This window comes from Balaenoptera physalus, assembly GCF_965194825.1.
Source record: "Balaenoptera physalus genome assembly, chromosome: 8".
In the NCBI taxonomy this organism is placed as follows: Eukaryota; Metazoa; Chordata; class Mammalia; order Artiodactyla; family Balaenopteridae; genus Balaenoptera; species Balaenoptera physalus.
In genome coordinates, this window is record NC_138887.1 from 9,479,604 (window position 1) to 9,497,801 (window position 18,198).

Consider the following 18,198-nt stretch of genomic DNA (forward strand, 5'->3'; position numbering starts at 1 on the left):
GAGTTGAGAGAAAGGGGAAGGTGAGGAAGGTTCAGGAGACCCTGGGTCCTAGGGTAGGACCAGGATCAACATGGCCCCCCTGCAGAACCCTGGGCAGAAAGCCCTGGGCACCAGCCACTTTGATAGAGACTCAGCCAGGTAGGAACAAGGGAGCTGCGGTGGTGTGAGGGGCAGCCTGCCTGGGGACCGACCGCAGTCGGGGATGCTTTGGAGCCTGTGCACACTGACTGCTACGAGGGTCCAGGCCCACCGGCCAGTCTGCCGAGACCCCAGCTGAGGTCCTGCCCTCCAGCTGTATGGAGAGGGTTTCTGTAGTCACCTTCCTGAGGGAGAAAGAGCCTCCTCCTCTTGTGACTGTCCTATATCAGAACCCTCAAACCCTAGTGGCCTGCCAGGCTTGGGGGGATACCGTGCAGGAGGGCCAGGGACCGGGGAAAGGGGCAGGAGGGCTGTAAGCTTCTGATCCACCAGGAAGGCCAGATGCAGGCAGCAGCTGGCAGAGGCCAAGGCACCCTGGGCTGGGGCCTGGGCAGGAGTGAGGCCACTACACTCTGCCGGCCTCCTGGCAGAGTCCACCCGCCCCCTCTTCCACCCACTGTCCTCAGGACCCCTGGGTGGAGGGAGCCCAGAAACCTGGGAGACCCCCATGTGATGACTGCCAGAGCAGGAGACCCTGCACACGGGGGTGGGGGGCACCTCAGAAGAGGGCCGGGGGGAGTCCTGGCAGGATGAGGGAACGTGGCCCTCCGGGGAGAGTTTAAAGCGTTACCTCCCCTCTGCTACCCGAGACCCACGTTTCCGGGGTGTGCGAGGAGGCAGCACGCTCAGAGGTAGGCGTTGCTTCCCTGGGGCTAAGCCCTGTGATCTTAAAGCTCTGTTTCCATCATTTGGACCCTTTTCGGGTGGCGCGGCACGACCGGCTGGGTCACCTGCCCCTACGCCTTGGGAGGGCTGGGCTGCCTGCCACCCTTACCGCTGCCGGCCCTACAGCTCAGAGCCCAGTGTCCTCATTCGCAAAGAGGTGACCACGTGCCCGCACACAGAGGGCCACGGCTACGCTAGCACTTGAGTTACTCTGGCTGTTGGCCGCCTGGCCGTGGCCTGACACCTCTGAGGGAGCGCATGCCTGCAGTGCCCCATAATTACGGTGGCTGTGTGCAAACTGCATTATATTTGGCTCCCCCCACGCACGAGGCTCTTGTCTCCACGGAGCTCTCCCTCCCCACGTGTCACGTGGCCCGGCATCTCCATCCCCTCCTCCGCGTATCTGCCAGGCCAGTCCCAGCAGGGGGTGATTTGGGTTGCTTCCAGTTTTCTGGGTTATAAATAGCACTGCTATGCATGTCTTTATTACAAATCCTTCTTTCCTCCGAAACCCTGAATAACCGGTGCCCAGCGAGAGCATCCATCCAAACCCTCCTTGCTTCCCGGCGCGTCCCACCTGCGCCGTGTAGACCCTCTCTATGGACGGTCGCCTGGCAAGTGGACAAAAGGGCACCAGGGGCAGGAATTCAGCCTCTTCCAGGTTCATGGGCATAAACAAACCAAACAAAAACTAAAGGAAGGAGCACCCAGTATTTCCTGATGTTTTAGTCCTTTAAATTTAGAATGAGCTCCTCGTGCACCTGGGCAGAGGCTGTCAGGTGCCCTGGGCCCTGGTCATTTCCTGGTCAGGGCTGTTGGCTTTGTTTGCTTACCTTTTTTTTTTTTTTTTCATATTCTCATTGACTTAAAAATAGTACAAATATAATAAGTGAAAACATTCTTATTGTGCAAAGTTCACCATAGTTTTTGCATTTCTTCTATGGTAGTTTACTTTTTTTTTGAGTCTCTATGAGTCATTTGTATTTGCCTAGAAAAGTTTCCATTTCAACTATGTTTTTCCATTTATTGGTGAAATTCTGTGCATAGTGTTCTTTCGTAATCTTTATCTCTTTATTTCATTTTTGTCCCCCATTTTTACCTTTTGGACTTGTTATTGACCAGACATCAAAAATTTGTCTATTTTATTATGAAAAATTTTTTCAAAGATCCAGCTTTGGGTATTACTGGTTAGTTTTACTCTTGGTTGTTTTTTATTTCATTAATTTCTGTTTGGCTTTATCAAACTCCTCCCTTTACCTTTCTTGAGGTTGTTATTCTTTTCCAGTGTCTTCGGCTGTAAATCTTAGTCTATTCTCAATCTCGCTTGTTTTCTAGTAAGTCAAGCTGGCTTATCTCCTCTGAACACTGCTTGGCTGCATCTCACAGCGTGTGAGGCATGGTGGTCACTTGTGTCCGTTTATAAGTTTCATTTTTGTAGTTTCTGTAGTTTACAATTTAAATTTCCTGCTGAGTGGATGTAATTGGCTTCCTGTAGTTATTTATTTTTAATGCTATTGCACTGTTGTCACTGATTCCTGCTTTTGTAGAATTTTTTGAGACCCTCCTTTGTCTGCTGATACTTGGCCAATCGCTGAGACTGCTCCATGTGACTAGAAGAACATGGATTCTCCACACGTGATACCAACATTTTGTGTAATGTTATGGTTACCAAAGAGGAAAGGGGGGAGAGATAAATTAGGAATTTGGGATTAACATAAACACACTATTGTATATATAACAGATAACCAACAAGGACCTATACTGTATAGCACAGAGAACTATGCTCAAGATTTTGTGATAAGCTATAAGGGAAAAAAATCTGAAAAATACATACATACACATACATATACATATATACATAATATATATCTGTGTGTATATATATATATATATATATATATATATATATATATATAAAACTGAATCACTTTGCTGTACACCTGAAACTAACACAATATTGTAAATCAACTATACTTCAATAAAAATAATCAATACTATTATAAAGCTAAAAAAAATTTAGGGGTAATTTACATACATAATGACATGTCACACATGTAAATTGCATTCACATAAAAATGCACTGATTTTAAGTGTACAGTTTGCTACTTTTTTGACAAATGTATACACTTGTCTAATCACAGAGAAATACAGACCATTTCTACCACCCCAGGAACTTCCCTCGGGCTGCTGGGAGTCAATCCCCACATTGCCTGAGCAGTGCAGCCGCTTTTCTGATTTTTATAACCATGAGTTAGTTCTAGAATTTTGTAGAAATCGTATCCTGCAGTATGTGTTCTCTGTGTCTGGCTTCTTTTGTTCAACTTTAGTTCCAAGAGATTCACCCATGTTGTCAAGGGTATCAGTAGTTCTTCTTATTTACATACACTGATTTGTTTACCTGCCCTCCTGTGTATGGACATTTATGTTGCTTCCAGTTTCAGCTACTATGAATAGAGCTGCTATGAACATTGCTGTACAAATTTCTGTTTTTTTCTTTTGACATACATTTTTTTTCTTTTGCGTAAATACCTACAAGCGGGATTAGTGGGTCATAGGGAAGGTATTTGTTTAGCTTTGTAAGAAACTGCCAAAGAGTTCTCCAAAGTGGCTGTCTCTAATTTCTGCACATTTTCTTTTATAGTGCTTTGCATCTGTTAACAATAGTAAATCCTAACAGCTATTAGGTATTAGCTCCTGTCACAAAGCAGAGACTCCCAATTGGGATCAGAATTAGATCCCCGAGCTGGTGTGTACTCAGGCCCCTGCTCTTTCTGTAGCAGTGGGCTCTGCAGACATTGGCTCCTTAGGACTGACACCTGGAGAATTGGTGGGCTATGCTCACGGGTAAGGTGGCAGAGACCACCGCTTGTCCCCCCTCTAAGATGCATTCTCCCCTCTTCTTCAGTGATGGAGCCCCACAGTTTAGCTGGGTCAAGACCTTTTCCCCAGCATCCTTTGCAGCTAAGTGAAGTCATGTGATAGATTCTGGCCAACGGGTCATCATGGGGAGGGTCATGTGGCCAAAGCTGACAAGGGCACTCTGTCCATCCTCCCTTTTGTTATGTGGCCACTAGGAACACGGATTTGATGGTTGGGTCTACATGTTGGGGTCCCAGGAAGAGGGCCTGCCCCTAGTGGTGGAGCAGAGCTGTAGGCAGCTGGGTCCCTGAAGGCTGCATGGAGCCGAGCAGCCATGACCGTGACCACCAGGGGTGCCACCTCTGGGTGCCTGGGGAGAAGGGAACAAACGTCTGTTTCAAGTCAGCCCCTAGCTGATGCACACAGGTCCTCTGCATTGGTGCTGGGGATCCCAGGCCTGTAGCCACTTCAGCATACCCTTCAAGCATGTGGGTGGAGGGCAAGCAGGTGAGCACAGGAGGGACCTGAGTGCAGGGTCTCCTGACTCATGCCAGGAGGCAGTTTCCATATGACAAGTCCCTGGTGTCCATGGCGAGGGAAACGAGCTGGGCATGGCTCCCAGGCCCCTCCTGGCCATTTGGGACCCTGGTGTCATGCTGCCTGCCCCTGCTGGCCTGAGCAGCCCTGGTTGATGGAGACACCTGTGTGAGCATGTGGGAGGGAACACCGGCCAGCCTGAGGCCTGGGAGTGGGCTCAGAAGGGGTCCCTGCACCCTGAGAGTGTGAATCTCCCAGACAGACCGTGCTGTCCACCTTGTGCGTGGATGCCTGGTGAGAAAGAAGGAGGTCTGGAGGGTTTGTGCCCTCATGTCCGTGGGCTGAGCCCTTGGACAGGCCAGGGGACGCTGCCCATGTCCTACTGGTTAGCTTTATTACTCTGCTTGTTAGTCATTCAGGTGGCTCAGACTCCCTTGGAGGACTCAGGTACCCAGCAGAATGTGCAGATGAAAAAATGGCAGATGTGGTGGTGCCTTTGCAGCCACTGTCTCCTCTGTCTTTTTCATTCCTTAAACACACCAGCTGGTTCTGGCCACAGGGCCGTTGCACGGCTGCTTTTTCCGCCTGAGATGCCCTTTCCCCCTATCCTAGTGTCTCTCTGCCATTCAGATCTCAGCTTAAATGATGTCATCTCCTCAGAGAGGACTTTCCTGGGCACCCACTCTGAAGTTGTCACCCTGTCACCCTCTTTGCTTTAAATCTGTGTAGAGCAAATATCACTACCCAATGTTTTCTTGTTTGTTTCTTGTTGGTATTGGGTGTAAGCCCTGTGAAGGTGGCAACCTTGCCCATCTTGTTCCCTGGTGTGACACAGTGCCTGGGCAGAGCTGGACACAGTTGGCACACACTAACTGCATGCACAAGGCCAGTAGTCACCCTTGAGCAGAGTGTAGTGATTAAAGGCACCGAGTATAAAGTCAGGCGACTTTGGAAACCAGTACTGATTTTTGCCATAGACTAGCTGTGTGATCTGAGCCCAATTACAGATCTGTGCCTTGGTTTCCTCGTTTGTAAAAGGAGGCTAATTGTAGTCCCTATCTTGCAAGGTTGTTATGAAGTTTATATGAAGTGGTGGGAGTTGGACCTTTAGAAGAGTTTCCATAGTGTAGTGGGTACATTGTAACTTGTAGCTATGGCCTTCATCATCATCATCACCACCACCATCACCACCATAATTAACCACTATCACCACCACCATCACCATCACCACCATCATCACCATCATCACTATCATTACCACCACCATCACCATCACCACCATCATCACCATCACCACCATCATTACCACCATCACCACCACCATCACCATCACTACCATCATTACCACTATCACCACCACCATCACCATCACCACCATCATCACCATCATCACTATCATTACCACCACCATCACCATCATTAACCACCACAATTACCACCATCACCACCATCATTACCACCATCACCACCATCACCACCATCACCATCATCACTATCATTACCACCACCATCACCACCATTACCACCATCACCATCATTACCACCACAATTACCACCATCACCACCACCATCACCATCATTACCATCATTACCACCATCACTACCATCATTACCACCATCATTCATCATCACCACTATCACCTCCATCACCATCACCACAATCACCACCATCATCACCTCATTATTATCACCATCACCGACATCACCACCATCACCACCACCACCATCACCACCATCATTCATCATCACTACTATTGCCTCCATCACGATCACCACCATCATCACCATCACTATCACCATCACCAACATCACCACCATCATTGTCACCATCGCCACCATCACTGCTACCATCACCATCCCCACCACTATCATCATTATCATCACCATCACCATCATCACCATCCCCACCACTACTACCATCATCTCCCCACATGCCTGCCATAGTGTCCTGCATGGGCTGCCATGTCAGGGCCAGGTGATTGGAGATTGATGAACTAGGGTCTTCCTGCTCTGGGGTACGGCACCCTGCTCTTCCAGGCAGATGGCTGGGACTGGGAGAGGTGGTGGCAGTGACATCCCTCCCATGACAGCAACCCCTGGAGGCAAGGGGGACAGGGGAGGCCGTGGCTTTCCTGGGAGAATGAGCCCCATGTGCAGCACTTTTGGCTGTGCAGATGTGATGTTTGCTGCCATGGTGACCGTCCTAACAATAACCTCCCAGAACTGATATTCCCCACACCCACCCCAGCTGCCACCTGGGAGAGAGAGCCCTCCTCACTGATGAAAACCAGCTAGAAAGGATAAGGTGGGAGGTGGAGATGATGTGGAGGTGCGGGTAGAAGAGGGCCCTTCCTGCAGGAGGGGTGAGAGGCCAAAGCCAGATGAGAGGGCTTCTGGGGTCTGGAACTCCAGAAAGCATCATAGCTGGTAGCCCTTCTCCCTTCCAGCTTTTCCACTCTTCTGGGAGGAACCCTCTGGGTCTGGAGGTGGGGAGTGGGTTGTCCTGTGAGTGGAGTTGAGGGACTGGGCTGTTTAGGCAGGGGCCCTCTGGGTCCCTTTGGTAGCTCAGTCATTCCTCACTGTGGTGCCCTGATCACCCTGCCCTCCCTCCTCTCCTCAGGGTCACACGGTGTCATGCCTTTAATGTTCCAGCCCAGAGGAGGGGCTGCCCTGTTGACCTCAGGAGCTAACAGGAGTAGAACGGCGGCCTCAGATCACACCCTTTCAGTGACCCTGACTTCTCATGTAAACTTGATCCTGGGCAGCCCCCCCACCCGGGGGAAGGGACCTCAAAACAGACACCCAGAGTGCTGCTGTGTCCCTGCCCAGGCCTGTAGGACGCCGTGCATGTGTGTGAGTGTGCAGTGAGTGTATATGTGTGTGTGTGTGTGTGAGTGTGCGAGTGTATGTTTGAGTGTGTGTGCATGTGTACGGTATATGAGTGTGGGTTGTGTATATGTGTGTATTGTGTGAGTGTGTATGTGTATGTGTGTGAGCGTGTATTTGTGTTTGTATGTGTGTGGTGTGAAAATAAAAGAGAAAAGAGGCTTAATGGGGCAGTAAGGTTTGAGTCCCAGCCACTTCTTGGCTGTGTGACATTGGGCAAGTTGCTTCACCTCTCTGTCTCTCTGCTGTCCCCCCTACTAACGTGGGGATCATAACAGTATATGTCTCCTAGGACTGCTTGAGAATTAAATGAGATAATACATGTAGAATGCATATAAGCAAGTCAGTGTCTGCTGTCACCGTGATTTTAATGCCACTGTGTCGTTGCGCGGACTCAACGCTGGAAGGAGCGTGTGTGACCCTGTCAGCGCACAGGGTCTGCTTGTAGCCTCGACAGAGCCTGGTTTACTGAGGGCTGCAATTTCGTTTTGTTTGTTTGCCAATTGTATTCTACTGTGTGGGACTGCCTCCTTCTCTTTCTGCTGCAGATGGCCCAGCATGTGTGGGGAGAGGCTCCTGTGGGGCAGAACACAACCGCAAGAGCAAGCCTCTTTTGGTCGGTGAGGGGCCTCCAGTCCTCCCCTGGCTGCCCCAGGAGAGGTGGGCGCCTGCCCATGAGGAGGCACCTGGGGTGCTCTGGTTCCAGCACTGAGCCCTGAAGGTGGTCTCCCCGTCTGCCCTGCCCTGCAGAGATCAAGGCCACATCCTCCACAGGGCCCCCTCTGCCCCCAGTCCGGGTCCGGCCTTTACCCCGAGTGTTCCTTGGCCTCCAGCTGTCTCTTGGGTGCAAGCTGGGTCTGCAGAACCACGCAGGACTGGGGACTGGTCACCACTGGTCTGCTCACCTGCCTGACAGCCATGTGTCAAAGGCATCCTGGTCGGGGGGGCCCTGGGTCCATCCCTACCGCCCACTCCTGTCTTGGAATCTCTGCATTAGATCTTTTCTCCAGGAAATATTTATTGTGGCTTCTGGGGCCAGCCCTGGGCTGGCCACCAAGGTGAGAGAGATGAGCAGGACGGGCCCAGACCCTCTGCCTGGGGAGCCCGTGGTACAGCAAGTGGCTCCTGTCAGGGCTGCCTGAACCACCCAAATCCGGAGCTGGCTGCTGGAAACTTCATTTCCTCAGGGCCTCCCCAGGACGGACCCCGGCCCCTTCCTCTCTGAGGAGCATGGGGGTGCTGAGCCCAGTGGGTTGTCTTCACTGGATTTGAAGTCCGGGTTCTAGATGGCAGCCTAGGTGTGGCCCTGGGAGAGGCTCTTCTGTGGGAAACGGGGTCGGCCCAGCCTCTCCTGCCCCTCCCCCCCGCTCGCTCCTCCTCCTCCTCTCCTGGGCCACTTTCAAGATGGACCCGCTTCTTCCAGGCCCGGGCTGGGAGCAGGCAGGTGGACTAGGCCTGGGAGAGGGAAAATGTGTGCCCCTACCTGGGCAGGGGGGCTGAGAGCTCTCAGGACCCCAAGATGCAGACGGAGCAGCCACTGTTTCCCTGATTCAAGGGCACGCTGCCCGAACTGGCAATGTCTGTTCCTGGGACCTCTGTTCCAGACACCCCAGTGTCGAGCGCTAGGAGGCGGGAGGGAGGGAGTGAGGGGCTAGGACCATGGGGGAGGGGGTAGCCTTCACCCTTTCATCTCCCACTCCCAGTGTCCCCAGTGTGCAGGCCTGGTCTGGGAGGCCCCTGGGCAGCTCTGCCAGGGGGCTGCACTGTGCGGTGTGTGGAGTGGTGGAGACCCGGGCAGGAGGGGTCCTGTAGCCTCTCCTCCTGGGGGTGTGAGGAATGAGTCTGTGGAGGGAGGGCTCCCCCCTCCCCCATGTGCACCTGAGGCCCCTCCTGAGGTCCAGGTCAAGGCTGGCCTTCAGGGGAGAGAGGGGGCTGGGTTCACTGTGTGCAGTCTCGTGTGTGTGTGTGTGTGTGTGTGTGTGTGTGTGGCGTGCAGGGAGTCGCCAGAAGGCATCGGAGAAGCAGGCTCAGGGAGCCAGCGGTTCCCTGTGTGCTTGGCCCCAGGCGCATGGCCGCGGGTGCTGGTGCCAGCGCAGCATGTGCAGGGCCAGGGCGCGGGTGCGAATGCTGGGAGCAGGAGCGGGTGCGAGAGCGTGTGCAGGGCGCGGGCGCCGCTGTAGGTGCAGGACTCAGGTGCGTGTGCGGGTGCGAGTGCAGAGCGAGATTGCGGGCGCGGGGAGCGTGCAGGGGGCGGCGGGCGGGGCGGGCGCGGCGGCGGCGCTGACAGCGTCGCCCGCGCTCCCCGCGCGTAGGTGTGCGGCGCGCTCCTGGCGGGCACGGAGCGCGCAGATCTCGCGTGCGCTCGCCGCCCGGCGCAGCCCAGCCCGGCCCCCGCTCGGCGCCGCGAGCCGAGGTGTCGCCCGCGCCCGCTCCCGTGTCGCCGCCGTGCCCGCGAGCGGGAGCCGGAGTCGCCGCCGCCCGAGCGCAGCAGAGCGCACGCCAAGCCCGTCCGTCGCCGCCATGGCCACCACGGTGACTTGCACCCGCTTCACCGACGAGTACCAGCTCTACGAGGATATTGGCAAGTAAGAGCCGCGGCGCGTGCGGGCCGGGCCGGGGACCCCGGAGGGCGCCGCGCTCCGAGGGTCGGGACCCTGGAGACACAGATCCTCTGCGCCGCCGGCTCCGGGTGCACTGCGGCCCCGCGCGACCCCGGCTCCTCCCGGCTCCGAGCCCGGAGCGCACGGCCCCGCGCGGCCCCGACCCCCGGGCCCCCGGGGCCCAGCCGCCGGACCTCGGCGCGCGCGGCCCTGCCGGGCCCTGTCCAGCGCGACCGCCCGGCCGGAGGCCCCGGCTCGAGGCGCGGGGCTCGGCGCAGCGGGGGCGGCAGCAGGTGTCCCCGGAGCGCCCGGCAGACGTGACGCATTTGGCGGCCGGAGGTCGGAGAGGAGCGGCGCGCGGGGGCGGCCGCGGGGCCTGGAGCGCGGGGGAGGGGGCGGACCTAGCCGGGAGGGTCGTCCCCGGCGCGAGCCGTGCTGTCCCCACCCCCAACAAGCGGCTGGGCGCGGGGGCGGCAGGACTTGCTCTGCGCCTGCTTCTCCGCGTGGCTCCATCCGCGCGGGGGGTGCCAGCTGCGCTCCGTGCCGCGTGGGAACAGCCTCTGCTGTGGGTGCCCAGGGGAATCGGGGTTCTGGAGGATTTTCCCCCAGATCCTTCTGGAAAGAGGAGTCTGGAGAGCTGGGGGCTGAGGTCAGGGAGCTTGGATCAGGTCACTGGGGTGAAGATGAGGGCGTGAGGTGGGAGCCTGTTGGGCTTCAGGGTCATGGAGGCAGGTGGGGGCTGGATTCTGGAGAGTTGTTTGCGGGGAGGTGATGGGAGGGACTTTGAAAGCTCGTTTCAGGTAGGGCCTCACCGGGGAACAGGTGGCTCCTGGGCTTTGCTCGCCAGCAGGAGCCGTGTAGGGCCCTAGACCTGCCTCTGCCGCCGGGCTCTACCCCGAAGCGGGTCGGCGGCTCCTCTCTGGCCTGCGGGTCTCCACTCTGTGCATCAGGGTGGCTGCACCTGGCATCTCCACGTCCGGCTCCAGAACTCCTGAAGCCCTGGCTCCAGCCCGGCGCGGCCAGAGCCCCGTTTTCGTCCATCCTCCTCCAGCCCACCCTCGTGGAAGGGGCGCTGGCGAGGTTTCCTCTTACTCATCCAGCGGCAGATCTTTTTTTTCCTTTTATTAAGAAACGTCTGTGGTGATACCTTGTGTTGGCGAGGGATGCTGATCACTGATAATTGTGGGCGCGAGCTGGGAGGAGTGCAGGGGGGGGTGTGAATTCCCCAGCTCTCCCTGCACGTGGGGGACGATGCCAGTTAGGCCTGGGGGGTGCTGAGGGAGTGGGGTGGAGTGGAGAAAGCCCATGGCAGGGTGCGGGCAAGGCTGGGCCCTGGGGACCCCAAAATTCCCTTCCCTCAGGTAGGGGCTGGTTGAGTGCCTGTCCCCAAGGCAGGGGGACCTGGAGAGCCGAGAAGGGGTCCAGCACACAAACTGTGTGCATCCCGGAGGCCCTGAGGAAGCTTCCGGGGTATGTCTGGGAGCAGGCCTGTGAGGACAGGCGACGGGCTGGTGGTCCTCAGGTGGGAGCAGGTGGTTGTCCGAGGCAGAGGGCAGCAGTGGGGGGAAGGTTACCCCGTTCTAGGGGACCTTCTTGTCGTTTCTCTGCTTGTGCCCAGGCCCTCCCACCAGGCGCCCTCTGGCCCTTTGGCAGAAATGCCTCTTCCTGTTCACCCCGTCTCCTCAACCTGAAGCTGGCTCTGCTGACATCTCCTTCGCTTTTCTGTGACTCTCCCTGGGCCAGCGGCCCTGTAGGGTGGTCAGACCAACCTCGGGCCTCCGGTTCCAGCAGCAGCAGCGACTGGTTATTCTTGTCGCTGCCGTCCACACCCACACTGGGGGATGGAGGTCCTTGGGGCTGCCCTCGGGGAGGCCGGGAGGGGTGGCGGACCCTGCAGTGGAGGCCAGGCTCCTCTCCAGTCGGCAGGAACGTGAGCAGCCGCGGGAAGGGAGCTGGGGGCCTGGAGGGGGAGTGGGTGAGGAAGCCTAGCTGTCGGGGGTCCCAGGGGCCTGGGAGAGGAGGGGAAGACACCCCACCAGCTGGGCCAGCCCAGCACCCCTTGGCGGGGCCCCCAGGCACCAGGCCCAGTGTGGGATGCCCAGGGGCCTGTCACAGCCCTGCTGGGGCGTCCCGGGGCGGGGGAGGAGGCTGGGCCAGTGCAGGGTGAGCTGCAGCGGGGCAGGTGGTCAGGAGGGAGGGTTAGGCACTCAGGCCAGCGTCTCTGCCCGGGGCTGAGGTCTGCAGTGGCCATGTCGGTGGTTGTTGACAGTGCCTGGCCGGCCTGAGGCACAGTTGGTGTTGCTTCCCGGCCCAGGTGGATGCGTCCAAGTTTATTTAAAGCTGCAGCCCCTGGCACCAGTCAGGCAACACTAAACTCCCTGCCCGGGAAGGGCCGGGCCACAGGCCCACAGCTGCTCTCATGACGTGGTCACCGGCCTGTCCCTTCCCTGCCCTGTCCCCTTCTCCACCTGTCCCACCCTCGCCACTGCTGCCTCTGTGTGGGATCGTTCCCTGGGGACCTGGGCATCGGGTCCGAGGGCCAGGAGGAGCTCTTTTCTGGGGCTCTGCCCTTCCTTGCCCGGCCAGGGCAGGGCTCCCCGACACCAGCCTGGAGGCCTAAGTCCTGGGTCAAGAGTCACCTTGAGCCCCAGACAGTCACAGGTCAGGGCGGTGAAGCCCTCGGCCCAACACGGACCGGCTAGCAACATGGTTTAAAATGTTTCCATATTGGATAGATTTTTTTTAATGGAAAAAAACTTCCAGGAGTAGTAAAACAAACACTTGTGTCTCTTCTACCGGGACTTGGAAACTGTTCCTCTTTTGTCATTTTGGCTTTAAGTCCTTTATTTTAAATTGTAAGAAAGTGTTACAAAGAAATGTTAAGGAACCATTGTCCTCCAAACCGACTGTCATGCATTTGGAATTTATCCTGCCAGACTCTTTTTGCCTCGTTTACGCACAGATAGAAGGATCGCCAACTAATACATAGGATTCTTTGGTGTGTTTTCTTTAAACTTTACATAAAAATTTGGGAACTTGCTTTTTCACCTAGCTTAGTCTTCTGGGCATCTGTGCATGGGGACACATTCTGACCTTTCGCTGCTGCTGGTGTGTAGTGACCGTAGTATCTGTAGTACGTCGTGCTCCCTTCCTCACGGCAGTCTCGGTGTTTCCAGCGTTTCTCTCTTCCACTCCTGCAGCGGGTTTGCTGGCGCGCAGGTGTGAGGGTTTCTCTAGGGTTTGTCCCTCCTGCTGGGGGTGCCAGCGGGGGTCCGGGTGTTCTCTGCGGCTCCCCTGGGCCCACTCCCTCCGGGCCCCCTCCCCGGGCTCGGTGCCAGCCTGATTTGTCTGGCTGTTTGTTGGGTAGGAAGCAGTCTTGCATTTTGTGTTCAGGCTCCCAAAGCTTCCACTCTGGGGAGTCATCCCCTTTAAAATATGAGTGGTTCCCCCTGGGGAGAAAGCAGCTCCCACACGGCTTTGGATATAATTCAGGGGTTCATGGACCTCCCTCCCCTTGGCGGAAGGTTGTAACAACCTCTGAGGGGCGCATCACTTCGAACATTTGATTTTATTTGATTCGAGTTGCCGGGGAATCCCCTCTCCCCTCTCCCCCCATTTTATAGGTATAGAACTGCAGCTCAGGAAGGGTGGGCAACTTGCCCTGGCAGCCGGGAAGGCCCCCACCTCCAGCCCAGGGCACCCCTGTCCCTCCCAGCTTCCCCCGAACCTCAGCTAGGCCCCGAGCTGACCTTGGCATGTCCTTGGCTCCATCCAGCGTGCCCCAGTCGGGGGAGAGCAGGTCCTGTCCCGGAGGGTGACCCCTCGCCGGGAGGATCGCCATTGGCCTTCCGTGCTTTCTCGGCGTCCTCTCAACTAGTGAGCGGCCTGCTAAGTAGTTAATAGATAAACTCAGGAAATTCAGAGCAAATCGACTGTGAGCCTCCTGAGCTCCGAAGCCTGGTTGCCAGGGAAGACAGGACTCAGGTGGGGGAGGAATCGCCGTGTTTGCTTTCTCCGCCCTCGGGCACATTGGGTGCTTCCTGCCCCAGGGCCTTTGCCAGTGCTGTTCCCTCCTCCTCTGATGGCCACACAGGTCATCCCCCTGGCTGCTCAGCGAGGTCCCCCTGCCCCCTTCCCGCCTCCTGCCCCACTCAACCTCTCCCCACTTCTGTCTTCCCCTGTCACTTGGCACCATCTGACACCAAGGTGGGGGGCAGGTCCTGCCCACAGTGGGGTCTCCTGCACGTGTGAGGAAGGGGTGAGTGAACCCGGTGGTCTCTGTCTGCTAGGCTGGCCCCCAGCGCTGGAGTCTGGATGCCTAATGTAGGGTATTTAGAGAAGAAGTCGCACATGTTGAGGCTGCTGTGAGATGCACATGAAGGTGAGGCTAGTTTAGTTACTATTGAACGGTATTTTTATACCATAACCTACTTTGCTGAGAGCTAAGAATATATCTTGCGCTTGCGACTTGCACTCTTTCTCTGCTGGTAACAGTTAAATGGTGCTTATTACATTAAGGTGCTTGATCTGTGAAATAGGTACCGTGATCACTCCCAGTTTGCAGAAGAGGTGCCTGAAGCTCAGAGAAGCTCCACACGGGGCCAGGGTTTGAATCCAGGCAGTTGACAGGTGGAATCCACCTTCTGCTTCTCTCAGAAGCTCATGACCCTACTCCATTCTGTGTTTTTAAAATGCTGTTATTCCACTGGCTGACTCATGGCCCGCTTGTGGTCTCCTCTGACCCTGGGCTCCTCAGGGCCTCACCTGTCCTTAGCAGGCTGCTCACCAAGCCTTCTTTGTGCTTTTCCAGCACAAAGGCACTACCCTACGGTTCCTTTTTGTAAAAACGTCATTTCCTTTGGTCATCCCTCTGTGACAACCAACACTGTCCCCATTTGAGGCCGGCAAGGCTTGAAATTTTATTTTATTGATTAAACAGACAACAAGGAGAGTATCTTATAAAGAAAAACCAATACATAAGTTTGTGCAGTAAATGTGACTTCTACCCTCAAGTTTCCTCATCCCCCAGAGGAACCTGGACTGTCTATTTTTTGTTTTTAATTTTATTTATTTTTGGCTATGTTGGGTCTTCGTTTCTGTGCGAGGGCTTTCTCTAGTTGCGGCAAGCGGGGGCCACTCTTCATCGCGGTGTGCGGGCTTCTCACTATCGCGGCCTCTCTTGTTGTGGAGCACAGGCTCCAGACGCGCAGGCTCAGTAATTGTGGCTCACGGGCCTAGTCGCTCCGCGGCATGTGGGATCTTCCCAGACCAGGGCTCGAACCCGTGTCCCCTGCATTGGCAGGCAGATTCTCAACCACTGCGCCACCAGGGAAGCCCCCTGGACTGTCAATTTTAATGTCAGTATAAGGATATATGTGTGTGTATATAGACGCAGGTATGTATACTGACACTTATACACGTCACATGTATGGTTTTAAAAACACGGATGCAGTCGCCATATTTGTGATTCTGCAGTTCGTTTGCCTCTAACACTTTTTCATGATGATCCCTCCATGTCAGAGGGACTTTCCTTACAGCTAAGGGCCTGCCAGTTCTCTTAGAAGCAGAGATGGGTGTATAGGTGGTGCCATATTTTTAAAAACAAACGTGGGGCCCCATGACAAGCACGGCAGAGGGAAGAGAGGATGCTGTGTTTGAAATTGGGGCTCCCAGGGTTATCAGGAACGCATGATCGTAGTGGATGAAGGGACACTTTTGTTCTTGGTGGGGCACAGGGGTCTTGTTCAAAAAGAAGCCAAGACCGTATTCCCCTCCTTTTTTTTTTTTTTAATTTGGGGGATCCCCCAAGAGCCTAGGGGAGAGAGATGCCATGTCGGATTTTCTTTCTTCTACTTAAAACGAAATTCTAGCAGAGCTGGTTCCCTTAGAGAGCCCATACTGAGCTGCCTGGAATTTACCAAGTGCTTTAATAAGAAAGACCAAGGGGGGGAAAAAAAAAGGGAAAAAAAAGAAAAAGAAAGACCAAGGGGAGGTGACATGAACGGCGTCTGCTCCTTGGAAACATCTTGTTCCTCCCACTGCTCTCTGTGGCCACCTGGTCCACGGCAAGAGACGTGGCCTTTCTGGAGATGTCAAATATATTTTCAAAATGTTTAATTCCCTCTCTCTCCCTCCCCTCAAAATGGAATCTGATTTGGTTATTTTTAAAGCATCTTTCACAGCTGCAAGTCACTTTGTTAGTGTAGAAACGTAAAAATGCATTATGTATAACTTGGTTTTCCAAAAATTATCATACTGGCATGTTACATAGAAATGTATATTTTATTCATATAAGGATCTGAATCTATTTAAAATCTATTTAAAATGAAGACATCCTAGTGGTGCTCCTAGGTGCCTAACTTTCTGGTGGCCTTTGTCTCCTACGTTAGAGGGTCACCAGCTCGTTCAGTGGCCGCAACTCCTGGTGGACATAGTTCTTTTAGCATTGACATAATGATCCTAAAATAACTGAAGTTATGATTCTTTGTTAAGCCAGATACAAGCATTTGTTGAATTCTGGAACAGATTGGCAATAGCCGGGCATAGATTTAGGAACATTTTTTTGGAGGACGCATAACCCACGCTGTTCTACGGGCCTAATTTGAGAACTACCACCTTTCCCCGCTTTATGAGCAGCCAGTGGGCACTGGGGGGAAGAGATGCTGTGACCGTTACCACGAAATGGGAAGCGTGTCCTGTCCTTGGATGTAACGCCCACCATGGCGTCGGGCACATCCAAGTCGGTGCCCGTTTTCAGCGAGGAGCCGAGGGGCAGCCCCTGCCTTCCTGTCACTCAGCCCACGCTGAATTTCAGGGCTTAGAAGCATGCCCAGTGCACAGTAGGCGCCCAACAGAGTGGCTTCGTGTCACCCTCTAAAAGATGGGAGCCTTGTAGGTGGCTGGGGGCAGAAGGTGCTGGTGGTCTTGGAGGTCCTCAGATGCGCGGCCTGAGTGGCCATCTGTCTTGTCACCTGACGAAGGGTGGCATGACTTAGGTGCTGGCCACGGAGCTTGATGCCAAGGGGTCTGCAGCGTTCTGCCCGTCTCTTAATAAAGTTCTTCACGTGGCTTTTGTTCTTGTACATTGAGGTGCAGCCTGATTTTCGAAGCCGTTGTTTCTATCCAGGCCGTCTGTTAAGGGCTTTCTGGGTGAAGAAGTCCGGTCTAGTTAGGAGCTGCACCTGCTGAAGAAGGCGATCAGGGCAGTGGGTCCCAGCCCCCGGCTGCACCTGGCAGGCCCCACCTCAGACCAGCTGTATCAGACACGAGGAGGACGGTGGTGATCCAGTGGGCAGCGCAGACACAGATCCTGCAGGGGCCTCTGCACCCCAGGCCAGGCCCCCATGCCTGCTCCCTCTCTGGGCTCTGTGAGAGCCTCACCTGACCACGCGTTTGGAATTTGCCTTCCTTTTTCTGAACACTCAACGAAATTACCCCCTGACCCTATCCAAGTCACCTGGAGCAGGCCTGTCCAGAAGAAACAAAACTTAAGCCACAAAGGTCAGGCACAAGTGCAATTCAAACTTTTCTAGTACTTACAAAAAACTAAACAAAGAAACGGGTGAAAAGAACTTTAATAGTATATGTATTTAAGTCAGTTTATCCAAAATATTATTTCAACATGTAATCAGTACAAAAATTATTGTTCAGCTATTTTATATTTTAAAAAGTGTTATGTTTTTGAAATCTGTTGTGTGTTTTACACATACGGCACATCTCAGTGTGGACCAGCCACGTTTCAAGTTCTTAGGGCTGCGTGTAGGCAGTGGTCACTGTATTGGACAGCGCACAACTAGAGTTTCAAGGTCATTTCTATCATTATTATTACTATTTGCAACTTTTCTGGTTTCTTTTGCTCTTCGCACATTCAGCAAGTCTGCCTGCACACTGATCATTTGCCAGGCATTTTCTGGGTGCTTAGGAAACAGTTAGTGAACAAAATCGAGGGTGCCTGCCCTCATGGAGCTTATACTGGTGGCAGAGGCAGGTAATAAACATTAAACAAATTATATGATCAGGTTCTTAGGTGATTAATACTTCTGCTCTGGGAATAGTTAAGGAAACTCAGGAGTGCCAGTTAGGAAGGTTGTAGTTATAAAAAAGGTGGTCAGGCCAAGGAAAAGGAGAGAAGCCTCAAATTGCTAAAATCAGGAATGAAAGAGGGGACATTACAACTAATCTTATAGAAATAAAAGACGATAAGGGAATTCTATGAACAATTGTGTGCCAAGTTAGAGATGACCTAGATGAAACAGACCAATTCTTAGAAAGACACAAACGACTGAAATTGACTCAAGAAGAAATAGAAAATCTGAATAGACTTATAACAACTAAAGAGATTAATTAATAAATTAAAAGTTTTAAAATGTCCTACAAAGAAAAGTCCCTCAGGCCCAGATAACTTCACTGGTAAAGTCTATCAAACATTTAAAGAAGAATTAATACCATTCCT

General features: G+C 54.0%; 1 protein-coding gene across 16 annotated transcripts in view; it reads left to right on the forward strand.

Annotated features, from left to right (window-relative positions):
• Positions 1–9,472: 9,472 nt before the first annotated feature.
• CAMK2B (calcium/calmodulin dependent protein kinase II beta) overlaps positions 9,473–18,198 on the forward strand; it is a 95,251-nt gene continuing 86,525 nt past the window's right edge. For 3 of the 16 annotated variants that reach the window (XM_082472570.1, XM_082472571.1, XM_082472568.1), the window contains exon 1: positions 9,476–9,731. In XM_082472570.1, the coding sequence (XP_082328696.1) occupies positions 9,667–9,731 (65 nt within the window). In that variant the 5' untranslated portion in view covers positions 9,476–9,666. Of the gene's footprint in view, positions 9,732–18,198 lie in introns of all 16 variants that reach the window. The other 13 variants (XM_082472560.1, XM_082472562.1, XM_082472569.1 and 10 more) reach the window with 8 other exon arrangements.